Below are 22,293 nucleotides of genomic sequence, written 5' to 3'. Positions count from 1 at the left end.
CACTATTAGCAATATGCCAACCTCCTGACTGTTATTCAACAAAATATCAGATGTTCCAACCTTTAACGCGTTAAAAGAATCTTGAAAGTGATAAAATAGGTCCCAGCGCGTTTGTCAAACCAGCTGCCCTGGTTGCAAAGTAGCTGCCGAGCACCCAGTGCGACTCAATGTCATCTCGCAGGATCCCACCATTAACTGCTCACTTCAAAAAGAATGCTCTGCTACTCCAAATAAAGAGCTCCGAGCATTCAGGTTTTAACAACATTTACATTTCATACAACGAGCTTTAGCACTAAATTTCGTTTTTATTAAATCATGCACATAACTTGCAAATAATCTGACACTTCGTGTGAACAGACTTGTCTTCTCTAACGACAGAGGGCTAATTCAGCACAAAACTCGTTAGCTTGGTTTTGTTGGAAATGAAGGTGTGAGAATAGCAGCCTTGTCAGCCTGGAAAGCGGCAGCCATATGGGGCTGAGCAGAAATCCATCGGGCTCTATGAAAATGGAACCAAGGGACGTGACGGCAGCGCAGGACTCACATTTGAGATTATTTCCCACTGAAATCCCTGTGGCCAAGTGACCTTGGAGCAGCGCGGCCTGCGCTGGAAAAAAGTAGAGCAGGTTGGAGAAAACGCCTTTTCTGAACTATGTATTAAAATAGCAGCTCTTCTGTCTGCAGACAGCGAGGGAGACTGTGCATGTAACACCCGTCTCTTCAGAACTTTGTGCTGCCTCAAATAACAGAGAACACACCACCGAATGTTCATGTTTCTTTTAAACCTTAAGTGTCATATGTCATGTGGCCAAAGCAAACAACACAAAAGACACGACAAGTCTTCCCTCGCCTCCAAAAAGGGCTTACATCATTTACAAAAATAATGAGCAAAAAGGACATACTGTCATTCTTCACCAATCCGATTTGAATCTGTTGGTTTGGAAACCCGGGGACGGCAGTGAGAACAAGCTTGCTTCATTTAGTTTCAAGTAAACATGACTTATGACCTTTAACTTTTTCTTTGTATTTTAGTCCATTTTAAACCACTTTTCAAAGCAAGTACCTCTTCAATACAATAATTTAGCATGTTCATAAGACCTAATCCCACTGAGCTAAGTGAAAACACAGCAACGTCTTCTACCGAAACTAAAGAATTAAGTGGTGCGACCCTTCATCCCCACAATAGTTTTTCTCCTCCAGAATTCACCAGAGACAATCACTGAGATAAAGAAACTAAACCAGCAGACTAAAAATAATTCACCGATACACCTTTGCATTTTCCTTATCGAGATTTCAGAACATTCTAAAAGTTAAAATTTGATAGCAGAACAGTTTATTGCATTCATGAGAAAACTGTTCAACAGAAGTGAGGCTGTTTCTAATGGCTCTTATGGTAAAAAAAGCTAAATTCTTTAAGTCATTTTCAATTTTGAATGCATTTTTAAATGCTCGTTCAGACAGCACTGCTTTCCTTACATATTTTATATTAGCTTATACTCTAATCGAATCCATGTTTTAAGAGAAGCAAAATGCAGAGGTCTTTAAAAACAAAGTCAGGTTACATCTACAAGTGCATCAACCTCATAGGGGGACAATGCAATCGAATTTCAGAGCAATTCATACACAACATGAGATTAACAGAAACTCAAGAGGCAAAACAAACCATCAAAGGACTTGGCAGCAAAAGTAACTCAAGGAAAAACACGAGAGAGAAGAGAAGAGCTGGGTAACTCGCAGACTGAATGAGGACATGGAACCGTGAACTCTGCAAGTGTGTATTTTCTTCACGTTAACATCACGAGCTGCATTCTCGCGTTACAAGCCCACGCGTGTGTGCGTGCGGCGCACGGACACCTTCAGCACTTCTTGGTTAAAACCCTTTAGCTGATGTCCCTGGGAAGTTATTGCTCCAGAAAGGTAACAGAAAACACTTAGACTTACCTCTGCCGTCACAGTGGTTCCAAAGGATGGTTATTGATATGATGACAGGCACTTTATAGATATAAATATATGTATAAACAAACAAAACACAGAACACAAACAAAAAACAAACGAGAGGAAACAAATACACATGGGTACCCAGTGATACGCAACATGCCCCTTCCACAGCACGTTGGACCGAAGTGCTACCAGACCCTGTTACTACATTATTATGTGCTATCACACCAGGAGAGCAGGTTCTCCATGCGATGACAACAATATCAACCACATCAGCTGCTGTGCTCTGTCAGACACCAACCTGCCCGCCCCGGAGAGCCTGGCGCCCGCAGAGCCGCGGCTCCTCCGAACCTCGGCAAGAGAACCACGAGGGACACACAACAGGGCTCCTAAAGCCCAGAACAGGGCTTCTAAAGCCCAGGCCGGACCTGCTGGGAAGCAGCTCTGCAGAGAAGGACCTGGGAGTTCTGGCTGACACCAGAGTGACCACGAGCCAACAATGTGCCCTTGTGGCCAAGAGGCCAACGGTACCTGGGGTGCATCAGGAACAGCGTGAGTAGCAGGTCAGGGAGGTTGTTCCTCCCCTCTGCTCTGCCCTGGGGAGGCCACATCCGGAGTTTGGTGTCCAGCTCTGGGCTTCCCAGTTCAAGAAGAACAAGAATTACTGGAGAGAGTCTGGGGAGGGTCACAAAGATGCTGAGGGTTCTGGAGCATCTTTGTGATGAGGAGACTGAGAGAGCTGGGGCTGTTGAGCTGGAGAAGAGAAGCTGAGAGGGATCTGCTCAATGGGATCAATAGCTCAGGGTGGGTGTCAGAGGATGGACTAGACTCTGTTCAGTGGTGCCCAACGCCAGGGTGAGGGGCAACGGGCACAGACTGAAACACAGGAGGCTCCGTGTGAACATGAGCAGAAACTTGTTTGCTGGGAGGTGCCAGAGCCTGGCCCAGGCTGCCCAGAGCGGCTGTGGAGTCTCCTGCTCTGAGACCTTCAAACCCGTCCGGACCCACCTGTGTGATCTGCTCTGTGACCCTGCGTGATCTGCTCTGTGACCCTGCGTGAGCAGGTGGGGCTGGGGATCTACAGAGGTCCTGCAGCACAACCACCCTGGGATGCTGCGATGCTCTGAACTTCCCACTCGAGCTCTCAACGCAGGCTGTGACGGCACGCGAGAGCATCATTTAGGGACACAACACGTGTGGCTTATGGACACAGGGTGTGTGCTTTAGGGACACGGCACATGGGGTTTGGGGACCTGCTGGGTGTGCTGAAGGCAGAAGCGAGGCCAGAACCCACACAACCCAGCAGCAGCGACCTTCTGAAGGTCCCGCTGGGAAGGAAGCGAGTCAGCGAAGCCTTTCCCACCATCTACAATGCACACGGTTGGAGACGTGTAACAACTGGAGGATTCTCATCCCAACAACTCATTTTCTAAACATTTCACAGAATTTCCAGCCGCAAGTTCCCCGTTTCCACACCCCTCTCACCCCGCTGGAGAGAAGCAGCTGAGCTACCTCCTACCTGTGCACAGTGATCCTCCCTCAGCCCCCTCTCAACGAGAACTTCCAGGAGAACCAGGTATTCGAATATTCAGCAGGAACACGCCCATGGAAAACCCCAACACCACACCCCACGCTCCAAGGTTCTAACAGGAGAGCGGCCCAAAGGCCACCACGGCAGATCCGCGGGATAAGGACAATGACAGGACTCCTTCCAGCTGCCTCGAGAGGCTGAATATCACAGCATCAGATCTCAGATCCTCCAGAATCAAACCAAAACAAACAAACCCAAGCCACTAAGCTATAAAAATCACTTCCATTGTTTGCTTATTTGAATTAACTACATACTGCACTGACACTCAATTATTCGCTCTTACCTGACAGTACAACAAGTTCCCCCAGTTTCTCACATAGTATTTTGAGGCAAACTACTTATTTGTGACCTGCTTTCTTTTCTAAAAGAAAACCAGCATCCTGAGCAGTATTTACTTACTTAAAACTCATTGTTACACAAATAAAAGCAACCAGAAATATGGAAAAAAGCAACAGAAGAGTAAATTGTGCCCTGCTGCTCAGAAGTTTCATATTAAATCTTGTGTGACCGTGATGCACAAATAAGATCATGATCTCCAGCTGTTTTCTGACATACTGTAACTGTATAAACATATTACGAGTAGTATGAAGAATGTATTACTGTAAAATCTAGCATGGAACTTGTTTTCTTAACGAAGCTGCAGTATCAGTTAACTGAAGACAAGAAAAGCGTTGATATTATTTTAGAAATCCTCCCCAACAGCAGTTTTTTCTTTCCGGTCTCAGGATGGTTGAAATCTTCGATCAAAAACTGGGAGCTGCATGTAATACTGCATCTCACATCAAAATACTAGCAGCTTGTTGGATATTAATTTTCAAATTGCATCATTGGTATAATCTTCTAGGAAGACTTACCATAGACTGCGAGGTCTACAGGTGCAGGTGGAATATGGGGTTTTAATGATAACTAATTGATACAGACTATATTAAGAATGTGGTTGGCTGCTACGCAAACATACCCTCCAGAAGATGTCAAGATGACTTCTGAAGAGCACCATTTCCTCCAGAAATCCACACAATTGTAGTGATTATTGATTTAAGGAGCTATTATTATAAAGCTCTACATGATATCCTGGGTAAGTAACACCGTGTCCTGGAACCTCAACTTCAGGCTCACGTAAGAGCATAAAAACTGACATCACCCACGTCCCAAACCCAAACTGCCGGTGCTGCCAGCACCGCGTCCCCGTCCCTGTCCCCATCCCAGGGCTGGTGACGCACACGTGGGACACGGCGACAGGCGGTGACAGATCCAGAGGTGCAGCCGCAGGAGCAGAAGGGATGTGCGCACACTCGTATTTCAAGTCGTGCAGCGCACAGCCCATCATTTCAGCCAGGAGAACAATTCCAGCAGCAAACGTGACGGTGGAGGTTGTTGGTGAGGACAGAGGAGGCATGTGCACAACATTACACCTTCTTTGTAGTGAAGATGAGGTAAGAAGAAAAGCCTCCAGGAGAGACATGGTAATGGCACTGAAGTGTTTTCCCAACCCACCACACCAGTTCTGGCGGCACCATTACCCACCCACCAGTAACCACCGTAACCGGAGCTGCTGGACTCTGTGCCCGGGGACAACCGCAGCTCCAGCTCGGGCTGCGCGGCCATTGGCTTTTGGCTTCCTTTTAATTAAGTCTGAGACACTTAAGCGCTCCAGCGCACGGGTGGAACACGCTCCGCCGGGTACTGCTCCGATTCCTTTGCAGGTGACCAGCGATCCCAGTCACCTTTTCTCTCACCTCACACAGGGACAAAGTAACTGTCATTCCTGCATCTAATATTTTCCTCCAGATGCCTGAAACCAGTTGAAGTGAAATCAGTGCCAGGACTCTGAACTGTGTGTCATCCGTTCCAGCTGCACCGGTTCACTGGTGTCCCCGGGGATGAGGAGATCCACCAACAGTATGTGCCCAGGACCACCACAACCCAGCACCGAGAGCACGACCAACTCCTGATCCACGAGTGTCTCAGTTGTTTAAGCAAAGGCTGTGTTATAAACGTACCTCATACTGCAGTGAATCGGTCAGAAAACAGCTGGCATGAGAATAACAATCTGTACACGCAACAATGCAATACTCTAATAGTTCAGCAAATGAGATGAAGATGTGTGCGCGCTGCCAGAGCCTGGGAGACAAAGACTCCAAAACCAAAGAGAGCTGAACACAACCAGCTCCCGGGTCTGTGCGCAGTGTCCTCACACTCCAGAGCTCTTCCCAGAAACCACCTTGTTGTTTCTGCGTTTCTAAGAACACTCACAAGTTGATCATTTTATGAATGCATTTTAAAGTTCATTTCTGTACGCCAGAGGTGACACACTTCCAGTTATTTCAGTAACATGAGACCAAGATAATTGTAACTGAAGCTCTACAAAGCTTTTCCCATTGCTTGGATTGAAAACAGGACTTTATTGGCATGTTATTTACCTCAGGAATAATGACACCGGGACCATCTGCAGAACGCTATGCCACAGCACCTATACCAGCACATGGGTGGTAGGACACTGGCTTGGGCAGTGCTCATCACCGCAGAAAACTCATGTAGATACCGCGGTGCCTTGCCGTATTCCACAGGCAAGGGCTTTGCAAGGAGAAAAGTCACTGCCGAGAAACAGATGTTCGTTTTCTCCAGGGCAAATTTCCGAGCGCTGAGCAGTCGCCCCGCTCTTGCGAACCCTGTGCAGATGACACCGAGCGCAACACCCAGCGCTGCGGGAGCGGGTGGAAAGATCCAACAAAACCTCCTGAGAAAAGGGCTCCAGTTCACATCTGCCCCATCCCACCCCAATCTGCAGAGTCTGGGTTCCTACAGCAACAGCATCTGCCTTGGAAGCTCAAGGCGGTAATTAAGCTCATGCCTTGGCGAACAGTATCCATGGACAGACACCTCATGGAGGGTGGAAATAAGAGAAACAACATATCTAATTGTGCACAGTGTAACAAACAAACAGTGGAACTTTGATACAGGTGTTACATTCAAGGCAACAGTGCCACGTTCTTCCCTATGATTGTCACTATTTAGATAACATGGGTGGAGGGGGAAAGAGGAAGCCCCCAAAGGCCCAGCTGCCAAGTGGTGGCTGTAAAAGGGACCTGGGAACAAAGAAGGGCTTGGAAGCCTTTTACAGCACAGAAATTACCCCAGTTTGCAGTTCCACACACACAGACTAGTTGCCACTTGTTCATTTCCAGCATGAGCAGTAACAGGCAAAGTGATAAGGGACATTTGCATCTCCAAGATGATTTGCTCTCACGGTGCGAAAGTCATCTTTAACACAGTAAATGTATGATGTAGGAGTTGTGTAACACATATACTTCACATTTACGAGAAGATTTGTGAGTAGAGCTCGTTCAACTGTATTTTTGCTTTCACTGCCGGTGGAAGAGTATGATGGGATTTAACCATTATTCAAGATGGATTGAAAAAAACCAACCACAATGGGGAACAACAATTGACTTGTGCTTTATGAGCTAGAACTAGGTCTAAAATAGAGATCACTGTAGAGGGAAACAAATGAGCAGAAATTAACCATTTGGGCTGGACTTACAACAACCTATTCAGCTATCAGCCAGCTGAATGCACCAAGTACAACTGGTGATGTTGTGGATTACGCCTTACACCACATTTCATTACGGATGGACTCAATGACCTTAAAGGTCTTTTCCAACCAAACCAATTCTACTACAATCTACCTGGCTGCCTTAGACGGCGCCTTGCAGCACATTCTGCAGGACATTCCTGACTCCTTCCTTTCTGCCTAAACTATTACATTTTTGTCATGTATTTCCAACACTCAAAACCCAAGTACAGCGTTACATTAAGCTGACGAATCACAACATGGACTATTGAAACCCTGAGCGCTCCCTCCAAATAACAATCCTGGTTTTGCATGAAAATTATTAGAAGTGACACATTTCCATATGTACCATACATTACATCCTGCTGAGTCAGACAACACTTACAGACCTACATCCAGCTGCACCAAGCCAAAGGCCTTGGCCAAAGGCCAAGCTGAAACAATGCAGCAAGACAAACGGACACCTGACCTTTACCATTTCCAGCAAGAGACCACTTCCCCTCCTCCTTCTAGTAAAACAGCCGAGTCCAAGGAGAATCCCAGTTCGAGAGTGGGAGCAGAAATGTATGTTCTGGAAGCAAAGCTTTGGGCTGAGACCAACCTGCAGAACTTCCCATTGCAGACTCCGCTCCTCGGCCACACTTCTCCCAGCGTTGCCCCTTCTGAAACTTCCTAAACGACCCTTATCCCCCAGAAGCTGCAGCAGCAGGAGTGATTTTGGCAGTAGCGGGAGCGGCCGCAGCGCTGCCGGGGCCCGGTGCTGCAGCGGGGGCCGCGGACGCGCCGGAGCACACGGACCCGACTCGCTGCCCCGCTCCCCACGGCTCCAGGACGCCAGAGGGACAGCAACGCCCAGCCATGGATTTAATGTATCTACCAGGCAAGAGCCCTACAGCTCTGCGTTGCTAAAATCATTTCCTTGAAATTTAACAGTTTTCACTGGCATTTGTGTAATAAATCACAAATAATATCCCAGCAGAGAGAGATGCCATCAACCCCATCCTTCTTCTTCACTGAAGCATTTACCAAATGTTTTCAGCCTGTTCTATTCCTCTTCCAGATACTGTCCCATTTCTTCTGTTACAGAAAATCTGAGGCAAATGTTCTGTTAACCTACTTTTTTCCTTCTTCTCATCCCACCCACCTTATCCCACGCCTCACTGCAATTGCTAGGTGCTGGCTCCAGGGACACCTGGCCATCAATGGGGCTCTGGGACCACCTGGCCATCAATGGGGCTCTGGGGACACCCAGCCTTCAATGGGCTCTGGGGACACCCGGCCTTCAATGGGGCTCTGGGACCACCTGGCCATCAATGGGGCTCTGGGGACACCCAGCCTTCAATGGGCTCTGGGGACACCCGGCCTTCAATGGGGCTCTGGGACCACCTGGCCATCAATGGGGCTCTGGGGACACCCGGCCATCAATGGGGCTCTGGGGACACCCGGCCAACAATGGGCTCGGGCTTTGGGGACACCCGGCCACCAATGGGGCTCTGGGGACACCCGGCCAACAAGGGGCTCTGGGGACACCCAGCCAGTGTGGCCCCAGGACAAAGCCGTCGCTGCTGCTCGGGATTCCCAGGACCAAGGGCTGAAACACGGAGCGGCAGCGCCAAGTTGTGCACGCCAGCACAAGCCCCGGCAGCCTCCTCCACAGCCCTGAGCGATTTATCAACTACGGCCGATTCATTCACACGAAAGGCATTTCCACAGTTCGTACTCTGCTCGTTAACTTCAGAGCATCTCCTGCCATTCATCGGGAAGCGCATTAGTGTTCTCAGTCCCGATTATCACTTGTCTCATTGAAGACAGCACTCTGGGCTGCCCTTAGAAGCAAAATCACTCAAAAAAATACGTTTCATCAGTTCAAGACGGCGTGCCTGGAAACATGACATGCCTTCCATTAAAACAGATTAAATACTACCTTAGCACCCAGACAGAACTGCAGCTTTCCTTCCCGTATGTCTAGCATATAATTAATATGTTATAAATAGTCAAACAATCCTACCAACACCAAGAAATATTTCCTATGGGAAGCTGAAGTTTAGCAATTGTGAAGTGTTAAAACCCCCAAACCCCAACCCTCACCCCACATCATCAGCACCTGAAAGAGAAACACCACACAGGGACCTGTCGAGAGTCCTTCCTTTGCTCCTGAAACAAATGTCCATTCTGTTGTGTTCCATAAGATAAACTAATCCACAATACAGCACCTTAAATTAGCCCAGTCTAGAGCAGATATTTCTGATAAGGTTCAGGAAGAAACTGGATTCCTGCTTCAAACACAGGGCTCAAGGCATTCTGAACATTTGAAGAAGGTGAAGTTGCCTTTATGGGGAAAAAAATAAAAGGCCGACCATAACAATGTTGGTTTTAGAATTGGACTTGGTAGTTTTAGCGCATAAAAATCCTTGGGAAGGAGAAACAGCTTCCATGAAAACTAGAAATAATGAATTTTTTATGCAAAACTCAACTAGGAGCCACCGCAAAATTCTTTTACACATTCCTCAAATTGAGAAAAAATAAAGGGGGGGGGGGGGAATAAAGAAAGCAATAAAATCTAAGAGAAGCCTGCAGGGAGCAGGGGGGTGAACGCGGGCACAGCAGCAGCACGAGGATGCGGACACGAGATGCGCCCGCCAAGCACGGAGCCGCGCTGTCTGCACCGCGCTGCCTGTGCTGCCCACGCTGCCTGCACCGCGCTGCCTGTGCTGCCTGCGCTGCCTGTGCTGCCCGCACCGCCTGCACTGCGCTGCCTGGGCCGCCCCGACACAGCACACGGCGCTCCCAGCACCCTCCACATGAGCCACGGCCATGTCCGGCATCCCTGTCCTCATCCCCTGGGATCAGACACATCCAGCACATTAAGAGCACGAGCAGGTCGTTATCACGACGTTCTCAGAAACGCGGTATAGAAAATCGGTGTTCACGAAACTCCCCCGAAGCCGGACAAACATGAGCGTGTAAAGCACACACCTCTGAACGCGCTCCGTCTGTCTAGATAATTCTGTGGAATAAAAACAGTGCGTGAACTTCACACAACTGTTCTCAACAGCGATGTCTCCATTTCCTAGGAGGAATCTGCGTACTTGAACAGCCACTGAAATTCACCCCCTGAACCTAGCAATAGTTCTCGCTTTGATACAGATTCTACAATGACTGCCATTAAATGTATAGTGAGAGCAAAATAAACCCAGGAAACAAACTAAAACCAAGATGGAAGTCGGACTGATTATTGAAAAGGTTAATACAAAGGATTTCTACTGTCAAAATAAATGATAAGGCACATTCAATATTCATATATCAAAGTGGAATTTATCCACAAATTCTGATTTTCCTTTCTGGATCCCTTACATCACAAATTGTTTTAAAGACTTTGAGAGAAAAAAACCCCACATTTCCGTTACAAAAAAAAAAAGGAAAACTACGAAAGAAATCCAGACTGAACACAAGTTAAAGTTGTATCCCCGAAACAAAGGAGAAACCCTCACCCACCTCATTGCGGCCATGGGAACGCGGAGCAAACGCGCAGGGAGGGCCGGGGCTGGCGGCAAACGCTCGGGGACCAATTGTCAGGGGGGCAATAAAACATAAAGCTAAACCAGACACTCCATTACAAGCCTACGGTGACTGGTTTTACATATGTAGCCTGGAAGAGCCATTTTCTAAGACGCCGCGGCAAGCCAGCGACAGGCTCCTTCTCACCCAGAGCAAACACGGCGAGCGCACGTTACCGGGGAACAGCCCGGGGACACGGGGACCCCAGCGCCGCCAGCACCGCGCTGAGCGGGGGCACAGGAAAGGTTCTGCCCCTGAGTATCCGCACTGCTGCGTTACGGCAGAAAACTCCACCGCAAAGTCGCTTCATGAACAAACGAAGCAGGTCCCCTAGAACAGCCTGCTCTCTAAAGCCCCACAGCCAGGCCTCCTGCCATTCTGCTCAAGAGTTAAATTCCATGTAGGTTTAAATCTCACTGCAAATATTCTTATCTCTTTCAATGCAGCTATTAAACAAACTGCTGAGGATTTTCTACTTGGAATCTTCTTGTCCATGTAAGGTAAATGCAATACCGAGCAAAGCTAAAACTCTAGTTCAGCTTAAATGTAATTCTAGAAATTTACCCAGCAACCGAGTTATTTTCGTGCGTAACATTTAAGTAACACTAGAAAAAAAAGCAACCAAACAACCACAGTGATTGACCCTCTCACTCTTGACAATGAAGCAACACTGAAATACGTCCTCCTATACGGCCTGCTTCCCCACGCCTTGCACACGGACCCTTCCACCACGTACTCAATTCTCCCTCTAGCTTGGATCTTAGAATTTGTATCTTTATTTATTGATTTCTTTCTTAAAGCACGGCAGCTCCTCTCCTCTTTTCTTCCCTTTAATACCAATAGCTGAACACTCGGCTAAAGCTGCTATAGAATAAATACACAGCAGGGATGTCTGATCGCACTGCACACGTACAAACGACAAGGGGATCGCTGACTTTGAAAGAAACACCAAACCAAACACACACATGCAGTTGTGCTAAACATACTCTGAGCATTTTAACAAAGAGCAACAAAAACTAATTACCTTGAATAGCCATTAGAGAAAGCAGGTCTGCCAGAAAGGTTGAGCGACACCAAAGGAGCCAGCGCCTCGTCCCCCGATCCCTGGCATCTATTCCAATTGTCTGATCCAGCAGGAAGAGACGGAATGATATTAAAAATTGGTTTCTGATCCTGCTGCTGAGAGAGCGACGGAGTATTTAAATCATAGTGATACATCTGTCCCCCAGAGGTACTGACGCCATGGATAGATATGGCAGAGACTTTAGTACCCAGCAGGTTCGACCCGGAGAAGTTTGCCTGACAATAAACTGGGCCCATGTTTTCTTGCTTTATGCCAGGAGTACAGAGTTCAATGAAGTCTTCCTTTTCTGTTTTCACTTGAGGCATTGGCATTTTGGAACTGGGTAAAAGGTCACCACGGTCATTAATTTTAGGTTTAGTGTCAGATAGAATAGGAGGCTTGCAGTCTTCACCGACGTTTCCTTCCAGGAGAAACGCATCGTCTGCAGAGATGGGGGACAGCAAGCCACCGTCATCCAGCAAGGGGTCCAGCCTCCACGGGCTCCCATTGGGCTCTTTGCCAGGCGATACCGGCGGCAATTCCAAGTCCTGCAGAATATCCAGGGTGCTTTGGTCTTCAGAGAATAATTTCAAGTTGCCACCATTAGAGCCGACCTGGCTCTGGACGGCAGTTCCTGACTCCAAGGGGACGTTGCGACCCGCCATGCCTGCGAAATCCGGCTCGAGCGGCACCTCTGAGGATATTGCTCCCTTGGCGTCCTCGGCCAGGCTCGAGGACTTATTCAAGCTCGCAATACTTTCTTCCAGGAGCCTGAAGTCCGTTTCTCCAGAAGAGATGCCGATTTGGCCCTGCTGCGAAAATCCGAGGTCGTTTCCCATCACTTTTGCATCTGTTTCACCCATGTAGAGTCCCATCGAGAGCGACACTGCCTTGGAAAGGTCTGGCGGAGGCACATTGTTTACTAATCCTTTAGAAAAGTCAGCCAAAGCAGGTTGCTGATTGGAATCCGACTGCGAAGCGGCGGGGAGAGGCGATGCAGACACGGGGGCTTGTACAGTAGCTCCACCCCTGAAGGGTGGACGAAAGTCCATCACGATCCCTCCTTTGGTACTGGCGAGCGCATTTTTCCTTGTTTCGTCTTGATCCGACGAGTTAAGCAATTCTTTGGAATCCATTACTTTACCATTAGCTGTGAAAAGACCAGAAGCATTCAGAGTTAGCACAGCAAGGATATTTTAATAACAGCTTAAAAAAAAAGTCTAAATCATTAGCCTGGCAAATCCAGTGTAGCTGCTTTGCGACCGAAAGCACAGCACACCAAGCTGCGAACTGACATGTGCCACGTCTTTCTCAAACCCACTGGTTTGGGGGCTGGTTTGTTGGTTTGCCGGGGGGGTTGGTTGTTGGTTTTGTATATGTGGGGGTTTTTTGGCTTTTTTTTTTTTTTTTTGGATTGGTAACAAGGAAGAATATTTTTAACGCTTTGCTAAATGTGGACGAAGCGGTAAGTCTGTGTGCATGCAACTCCGAATCAGCCGACAGCACAGGACGCCTTCCTGAACACACTCTCCAGCTCTACCGCCCACCCCAGCAACGAGGGAAGCACGAGAATTGATAAAAAGTACCCAATTTACAAATTTTGGAAGGGAGCTTTCCCTGGTATTCAGTTCCATCTTGAGCAGGGGAGAAGGACGTTCAGCGCCCGTCCCCACGCAGACACCGACGCGCTCGCGTGCAGCACCACCAGCCAGACCAAATCTAAGTGGTTTATTATTGTCCGGGAGCTGCACAGCCTCTCCACCACAAGGTCTGCTATTTTTGCACAGGTTCAGCTTAAAATACAGCCCCTGAATCTTGAAATAAAACTCCATTCTTTAAATAAATCTCAAAATTATAAACAAAAGCTATCTAAAAATACAGTAGAATTTTTATTAGCGTGCAACACTCTAACAGCTCACAGCTATTCTCCAAACACATGTAACACTGAAAAAAAAGCCTAGTAAGTTTAACCTGTTTGTATTTACTACATTTCTTTTCAGCGCAAAGCATAAATATTTGGAGAAATGTAAATTCTTAGGCAAACTTTTGATAGTGTTTGTCTACGGCCTAACGCTACCAGCAAACAGCCGAGAGCCGCGGGCGCCGAACCCGGCAGAGGGGGGACCCCCGGTCAGAGCCCGGCCGCGGAATTACCCCTTACAGAGAAACGCGGCAGCGCTCACGCTGACGGCCGTTTTCATGACAAACCCGCCGGCTCCGCTGCCCGTGTTCTCCAGCCTGCTGATAAACACCGCTGCCTTCTGTGTGCCAAAGTTAAGGCTGCGATCAACAAAAAGTCCCCACGTGTAAGCTTGGAAGGCGGTTCCAGCGAGCTCTGGCCTGGGTGAAAGCGTCCGGAGAGGGAGAGCTCTGCACGAAACCTTCCTGGCGCTGGGACACGGCCCCGCCAGCCCGGCCCCGCGCCCCGGCGCAGGGTCCCGGGGGACACGCTCCTGCCGGCCCTGCCCACGGCGCCGCGGGGAACGGGGCAGCCCCAGCACCCCACGGGCTGCAAATGGCACGGAAGTATTGCTGCGCCGTTTAAGGGTCGACACTGCAACAGCGATTGGAAGAAAAATTATATCTATCTACCTCCAGTTTTTCACCCCCCTCCCCCCCCATTTTTTTTTTTTTTTTACATGAAGGGAGAAAAAAACGCAGTTACTCCATTTGACAATTTCCCCAACGTCAAAAAAAAAACCAAAAACCAGCGAACCATCCAGCGTAGGGAACGTGTCAAAAATCAAATACAAGAGTCTGTCCAAAGGAGAAAAAAAGCTGCGAATCCTTAAAACTACCGGATTACGCTAAATCCTCCTTTGCAAAGTCTAGTTTTCAGAGAAATGTGTCGAGACCTGTTGAGCTGTCTCCCTGGCACACCCACTTCTGCAAAATAAGACCAGCCCATGGCCGCAAGGCTGCACTCCGGGCTCAGCTCCCCCTCCGCGCTCCTCACCCCGCTCCCGGCCCGCAGAGCCCGCAACTCCCGCGCCGCCTCCCCAGCAGCAGCCGAACACCCCGGGCAGCCCGGGCCGGGCGGCACAGGGGGGTCTCCGCGGCGCCGGACACCCACCTCGGGGCCACCGCACAGCTCCGGGCTCCGCCGCGCACCCCTCCCGTCCCACTGCGGGATCCTTCCGGGGGCGGCCCGGCCGCCCCCCCGCGCTTGGGGCATTCCTGCGGGGGCGCCGCCGCCCCCACCCGCCTCCCGGGAACTTCCCGGGACGAAGCCGCGGCGGCCGCTCGGCCTCTGCCCCCCGCGGGACCCCCGCCCGCCCTTACCTCGTCCAGGGGAGGGCGCTGGGGCGCCTTCAGCCGCCAACTGCCATCGCGCCCGCGGCGGGGGGCGGCAGCGGCTGCGCGGGGCGCGGGCGGGAGGAAGTCAACAGCCGCCCCTCCGGGGGCCGCGGCGGCGGCCAGCACCGCTCCTGTCGCCGCTCCGCCCTCCGCGACCTGACCGAGGCTCCGCTCCGCCTCGCCCGGCGCTGCCGCGGCGCCCCCTCCGTTAATTAGCGCTAATTGCCTCCGCGGGCTTCGCTCCCCCTCCCGCCTGCCCCTCGTGCCCTCCGCGCCGCCCGCCCCGTCGCTCCGCCGGGCAGCGCCGCGTTCGGCGGTGCTCTGCCCCCGCCACAAAATGGAGGACGGCGGCGGCCTCCTCCCCCTCCCCCTTCCCCTCCCTCCTCCCGCCTCCCCGACGTGGAGAGGGAGTGGAGACGCGGCACCGAGAGGGGCGGCAGCAGCGCGCCCGCTCCGCGCCCGCCGCACGGCCCGGCCAGGCACGGCTCAGTTCGGCTCGGCGCGGCTCGGCTGGGCACAGCACAGCACAGCACGGCTCGGCTGGGCACAGCACGGCACAGCACAGCGCGGCCCGCTGGCCCGGGCGGCCGCTCGCTCGGCACCGCGCGGGCAGCGCCCGCCGGGTCCAAGCGAGGGGGAACGGTGCGACCTGTTGGCTGAGCCGGGCAACTGCAGCCGGAGGGGCCGCCGCCGCCTCGCCCTTCCCGGTCCCCCGTCCCTCCCGCTGCCGGGGCGCGGAGGGGCCGCCCGGGGGGCCGGCAGCCGCCAGCCCGGGGGGGCCGCGCCGCTTCTTTCCCGGTGCAGTTCCTCGGCTCCCCCCGGGCGCAGCTCCCCGGCCGCTCCCAGCGGGTCCCCGCGGGCCTCGGAGCGAAGCGTCGGGTTCGGGCTGGGAAGGCAGGAGCCATGGGAAAGCCACCTTGGAGCCTGCTGGACAGCGGGTACCAGCTGGGACGGGCGGCCTGGGGGCAAATCCGTGAAAAAGAGACCAAAAAAAGCCCTCAAAATAGCTGAAGACACCAGGGGGGCAGGGAGAGAGGCACATTTGTCCCCTGGCAAGCACTGGAAGTACAGATGTATTCTTTGAGAAGTATGAGTCAACTTCACAAATTATGTTAGCATTTCATCGAGAAGTTAACAGATTTTGGCGCCTTTTAATTTATTTTTTTAATAAATAAACCAACTGGGTCTGAAGTTGGCTGCGGAATGCAGAGGCACCGAGGAGCCAAGTGCTGGGGTGGGACATGCCCAGAGCTGGGTCTCCCGTGCCTGGCGCAGCCCTGGCACCCACCGCTCCTGTGGGACACAGTGCTGGGCAGGAACAGACCAGGAGTTACAAATATCCAAGAAGTAAACCAGAAAAGTAGAAGCTTCTGCTGCCCTGGAAAAGTGCAGAAAGAGCCGCGGGGGAAGAGGCGGCCATTGGGTGTAGAACAAGCGATGATGCTCTTGGGTTTGCCTCTCCCTGGAACTGACAGAAATCCAGGAATGGCAGTTGTCTGTCTGTGAAGATTCCATCGTTCCGGTTTGGGACAGTTAAATGAACTTGGAGATAAGGGCCTGATAATGCCTGCACTGACCGTGCTGACAAGCAGTTAGTATCTAGACATGGTTATTATAGCACCCAATAACTTACATCATACAGGTTACAGCAGTAAAACACGCTTTTGTCTTTCCAGCTGTTTAAATGCAGATGTGGGGATTCTACAAGGGAGGAAGGAAGGCACGAGTAAAAGCACAGATTTTAAAGTAAAGTTAATGATACCTTTTTATGTTTTTTTCACAACTAATAAGTTTTTTGCATGCCACATTCACATTTGGAAGATATTGATTCATGTTTAAAAATGCAAAACACATGCATGCAAGGTTAGCTTAATATAGATTTGTTTCACAAATTATGAAAGATGGTTCTAAAAATATAGCTATTCCTCTGTAATCTCCCTTAATCTAATGCATTTTTGAAAGATGTATTTAAAATAGCACTCAGAACTGTCTTGTGGTGCTTTTTGAATGATGCAATGAAGTTCAGCTAACAGGAAACACTTCTTCCCACACGAGGGAAACAGAATAGCAGAAGTCAGAGTATTCACAAATACTGTGAAACCTTTGTTAGCAGGTACAGGAACGTTGCAGGGGCCCTCGGGATTTAAAGGCAGGAATGGCTCTTAAGTGTGAAATCCTAATGTACTTGTGGGACTGTACCTGGAAAATTGACTTCACTTCATTGCTCTGTCAATGTTCTACTGCAGGAACTGTCCCGCAGTTGGGGACGCCCCTGCAGCTGCCATGGGGTGACCTCCGGTACAGGGGGTGTGCGGACCCTCCGCTGTGACACTGAGTGCCGGCTGCACCCCACGTGCTGCAGCTTGGGGGGGTTTGTCTAACAAAGCTGTTTATTTCTGAGACATTTCAATGAGAACATCTGTTTACACAGACATACACACTCAGATGGTTAGTTACAGCTGGGTTTGCACAGCAGTGGGTAGGACATTCCTTCTCTAATGAATAATTCCGTATCTTAACATAATCTGCTATCTAAAAGGACCCGATCTGAGGTCACTGGACAGGGTTTGTCCGGTAGCGCCAGCCAGGGACAGCGTGCCGGGTACAAGCAGCGAGCGGGGCTGTGGCACAGGCAGTGCCCTCGCTTGGGCTGCACCCAGGTCACCCTCGGCCTCTCCCCAAGGATGTTTGTCCCTTGTTGCTAAGCGCAGCAGCAGCCACGGCAAGGCCGTTGCCGGTACAACTCACCATTTGCCGGTGAACTGCAAAGCACCGGTCCTGTTCGAATACAAGGTTAGATTTGCTCTTTGTCTTCAAGTGGCTACAATACACATGAAGTCGTTCTCTTAGGTTTGTTCCCTTTAAAATGTTTTGTATTGAACGGAGCAGACGAAAAACCTCAGATGTTTTCTGCTTCTAGTAGGAAAAGCTGGGAAAAGAATATGGCTGATTCTGACTTCTCATAGCTACAGGTGCTGCAGAAACAGAGCGGGCACGAAGGTCAGAGTCCTGCATTGATAGAGGAATATGGGGAGTAACGGGAATACCGCGTGCTGCTCGCCTCCCAAACCATCCTGCCCCGTGTGAGTCACCCGAGCGACAGGACCACCCGACACACCATTCCCCCGTTCTCCTTCGGACAGAAACGTTCCCCGGGGCACTCCCACGGGGTAAAAACCAATGGCATGTAAAAACTTGGCTAGTTTGCCTGTTTTGGCTCACATTTTACCCTAGGAACATGCTAGCCCTTACTTAACAACCTCAAACGTGATGTGATGACGGTCAGGGTTAAAGAAAACCCACCTTTGCTAGTTTATAAACATGTATGAAATAACTTAGACTTTAAAAGACGTGTGCTATTCATTCCTGTTCAGCTTCATGTTAGCGGGTGAAGAAGTTGACTGGCTGAAAGTCTGGGGCTTTTGTTAACCTGCTGATTATTCTGTTCCCTAAAAGTCTGTGAATTTCTTAAACAGCCAGCATTGACAGCTCCTCTTGGAACATAATCAACCTTCAGAATATTTTAGTTACTGAATATAACTTTTCTGTTTCTTGAGTTCACCCTGTTTTGTTTTATATTAACATTTAAAAGACATCAAGGCTTATGGTCAGATGGAAATGAATGCGTTGTTGGGTTTTAGAAGCGAGGGCACTGTGGTGACAAAGTGTCATCAAGATCCTCCACTAATACATCTCCCAGCCCTGATATCGAGGTGTCTGGACCCTGATCACAGGAACCTCGCTGCTCCCACAAGAAAAACAGTGAGGAAATCCTTCCTGCGGAATGGGAACGTGGCACATGTGGGGCTGCAGGACCCTCCAGTCAATCCAGCACCAGATTTCTCCATCCTGCTCTGAGCGACAACGTGGGTCACACGTTCTGCTTGGGGTAACGGTTCCTATGGCTTTGACTCACGTTTGATACCAATCTTAAGCCGACCACACAACGTAAGCGTTGTTGGGTTGTTTTCTACTGGCCCGAGCAGAACAGTAGTTGGCTAAAATGTGTGTGTTCTTTCTTGAAATGTAGAGGTGAAGGTTTGGGGGGGTTCATAAAGATTCCACCGGTTCTCTTCTAAATATACAAGTTGTGCACTACAACAATCACCATAAAAACACAGTGGCTGTTTCAGAGACTAATATTTAATTACCTAAAGACTTCAGATGTCCATCTCCAAATGCCTACAAATGGCATACATACTCATATTGTTTAAAGAATTCTGTGTAAATAGAGGGAAGAATTATTTCCACAAGCTAAGAAATTTGAATTTGAGGAAGAACTAATAAATATCCTGAAAAAAACAGGGTCAAGAGAAGGCTTGAAATTCAGTTTCAGCTTCCACACTGTATTGACAATGGCAATTTTGGGGGTATTTTGAAAGAGAATTTGAGCAAGCAGGGCTGCTGAGCAGCTGGCCCAGTGGCGCTGGGGAGCCGCACGAAGAGGGGTATGAACTGTCATACAATAGCTTTTAAAAATATGTAAATGACTGCACCTTCCTATGCCACAATGTAGTATCTTGCAAAGATAATGAGTCTCAATCTTAAATACTAAATATAGACATTAATATACATATCAAGGTGGACAATGTTATTAAATTGTTAAAATATAACTATGATTCTAACAGAGGAGAAGAGGCAATTAATGGAAACCAAGAACCGAGTTCAGAGTGGTGTGCAGTGTTCTAACCCAAATGTCAGGAAGCAATATGTGAAGCTCGGCTGGAGCTCTCGGCTGCCAGACACAGAGATCTGTCTGTCTGTCTGTCTGTCGGGGGGTGCACGGATGGTGCGCAGGACCCGGAGATAAGCACATCGTGCCGCGTATGATTTGAAGTGGGCGTGCACAGCGTAATCCACAGGAAGCGTCTCGGTATAGAAGTGGTCTGGAGTCACACTGGGGAAAATATTAACCCCCTCTAGGCCCAAGGAAACAGCTGTAAAGTGATCCCACACAGCACAGTTTGCAGCATGGGGAAGGTGCTTTGGGTACGAGCTGCTGCCGGGCCCGGTGAGAACAGCACTGACACACGGGTCCCTGCCGCACACGCTCGGGGCGCGTGGGTCTGCGCTGCACCGGGTGCAGGGCTGCGCGCAGGGGGCAAGAAAAGTGATCGAGGGCTTTTCCAGATGAAGTGCTGCTCGTGGAATAGAATAGCAATCGTAACCTTCAATAAATTTGTGTACGAAGTGGTGCTAGCAGTTAACGGAGATCAGGTTTGATTGGTTGGAACTGCTTTTGGTAGGACAGAGAAGTTAAGGCATTGATCTACCAGGATTTCACTCAAAGCTCTGAACTGGACAAAGGTGATGGTTTTGATCTGTGAAGCAATCGATAAAGATAAGCTAAAGGAATAAAAAACCAGATGCCGAAGAACAGCTATGTATCAAAGACATTGGGAATGGAAAGAATTCAGTCCAACCAGAGACCTTGCCGCACCAGTGACCAAAGTCACAGCAATGAAATAAAACCTTGCTAAAGAAATATTCGCAGAGATATCAGGAATCTGAAGATGATTACTCAGAGTTATACAGAACAAAGAATTTATTTTAGAATAAATACTCTATGAAGTCCACAAATAACAAATCATAAAGTCCTTAAGCCTACTTGGAAGTACTTCCAAAACATACGGGTTGCATTGCCGTTTCCTGTGAAATGCTAATTCTGTAGCTGTGCATCAAAGGCAGCGCACGGAAAGGCACGGTGTTATAGGAAGAGCTCTTCCCCCCGTGCAGCCTGGTGTCCCTACAGAAGGCGGTGCCATGCCCAGTCTCCAAAGCTCTTCACAAACACAGATCTTTGAAGATCTTGATTGCCTTGTAAGGAGGTCAGTTTAGTTTCCTATCAGCTTGTAAGTCGTTTTGTTTAGTTCTGGAGCGTACATCAAAGCGGCCGTGTCTGCAGCCCGTGGGTGTTCCAGCGAGCGGGACGGCAGAGCCTGTCCCCGCATCCCCACGAGCAGCATCCCCACCTGCGCTCTCAGCTGTCCGGGGGGACCCCTGGGCCCAAACCTGGTCTGAGTAGAATTTTGCTATTAACTTCAGTAGGTCATAGGCTGAGGTGCAGGGGGTCCGTGCCGTGCCCTCCTTCATCCTCTTTAGATTAATAACTCTTTGTATTTTTTCTGCTTTCTTCATGTGTTTTCCTGCCTGCATTTCCTGTGCTAGTCCTTCATCTCTTGTGATGTATTTTGTACTTTGATTTCCCATCAGGTCCTTCGCTTGTACTTGACCCACTGGTTTTGTTCTTCCGCAATGCCATCCTCCTTCCTGGATCCTTCCTCCTTGCATGTATTGATCTGCTTCATCTCCAATTCCTTTATTTCTTCCCCTCCTGTCCCAGGGTTTTCATTCTGCACGTAGCACTGGGAGAGCAGAATCTGTCCTGTCGGGTGTCCTTCCTTCGGCCAGGTGGACTCTACGCGTCCTTCCTTCGGCCAGGCGGACTCTACGTGTCCTTCCTTCGGCCAGGTGGACTCTACGTGTCCTTCCTTCGGCCAGGTGGACTCTACGCGTCCTTCCTTCGGCCAGGCGGACTCTACGTGTCCTTCCTTCGGCCAGGTGGACTCTACGCGTCCTTCCTTCGGCCAGGTGGACTCTACGCGTCCTTCCTTCGGCCAGGCGGACTCTGGCAAAATCTTAAAAGAGAAAATAGCACAGAGGGAAACCTTGTGTATGGCAATACAGCGGAACAGAACTCACGGCAGATGCCTGAATAAAACACACCTCCAAGCTTCATCCTAAACAAACCTGAAGCCTGTGTCCAACTGAGAAATCCCCACACAGGGTTAAATCTGTTTCTGGCATGACGCGATATCAGCCCCTTCTCGTTCCATCGGCACAGAGCTTGGCCCTCAGTGTTTATTGAAGCCGCAAGAACAATCGTGAGCACTGGATCCACCCGGCCCTGGCTCCACATGGACAAAACATGGAGGGCTCCTCTCTTCCACAGCTGTTTTGTGTAAAAAAGAAATCACAACTGCAACTGGAAATCCATCTGAGGAAGTTACGGTCCCATTCAGTTTTCTGAATGCTAGCACATGGATCTGTGACAAGCGGCTGAAGCGCTGAAGTGCTGTGACAGACAACGGCAATGCGCCGTTCAGAAACGGGGAGAATTAACCGGGTTAATTGGGGAGGAGGAGCACTTCGAGCCAGGCTTTGGGGTGAAGTCATATGTAAGCACACACAAATAACTTTGTTGTTTTTAAGTTCTGCAGAAACATCTGGCAACAACATGCAAGGAAGAGGAAACTTTTGTTTTATGCATCAAGA

General features: G+C 49.7%; 1 protein-coding gene across 3 annotated transcripts in view; it reads right to left on the bottom strand.

Moving 5' to 3' along the window:
* NR3C1 (nuclear receptor subfamily 3 group C member 1) overlaps positions 1 to 15,325 on the bottom strand; it is a 55,752-nt gene extending 40,427 nt beyond the window's left edge. The window contains exons 1-2 of one of the 3 annotated variants that reach the window (XM_080353531.1): positions 15,004 to 15,325; positions 11,683 to 12,871 (exon numbers count right to left, since the gene is read on the bottom strand). In XM_080353531.1, the coding sequence (XP_080209657.1) occupies positions 11,683 to 12,857 (1,175 nt within the window). In that variant the 5' untranslated portion in view covers positions 12,858 to 12,871; positions 15,004 to 15,325. Of the gene's footprint in view, positions 1 to 11,682; positions 12,872 to 13,882; positions 14,348 to 14,794; positions 14,816 to 15,003 lie in introns of those variants that run through there. The other 2 variants (XM_080353532.1, XM_080353530.1) reach the window with 2 other exon arrangements.
* Between the last annotated feature and the right edge of the window lie 6,968 nt (positions 15,326 to 22,293).

This window comes from Nesoenas mayeri (assembly GCF_963082525.1).
Source record: "Nesoenas mayeri genome assembly, chromosome: 14".
In the NCBI taxonomy this organism is placed as follows: Eukaryota; Metazoa; Chordata; class Aves; order Columbiformes; family Columbidae; genus Nesoenas; species Nesoenas mayeri.
This window is presented reverse-complemented; position numbering and strand designations above follow the sequence as displayed.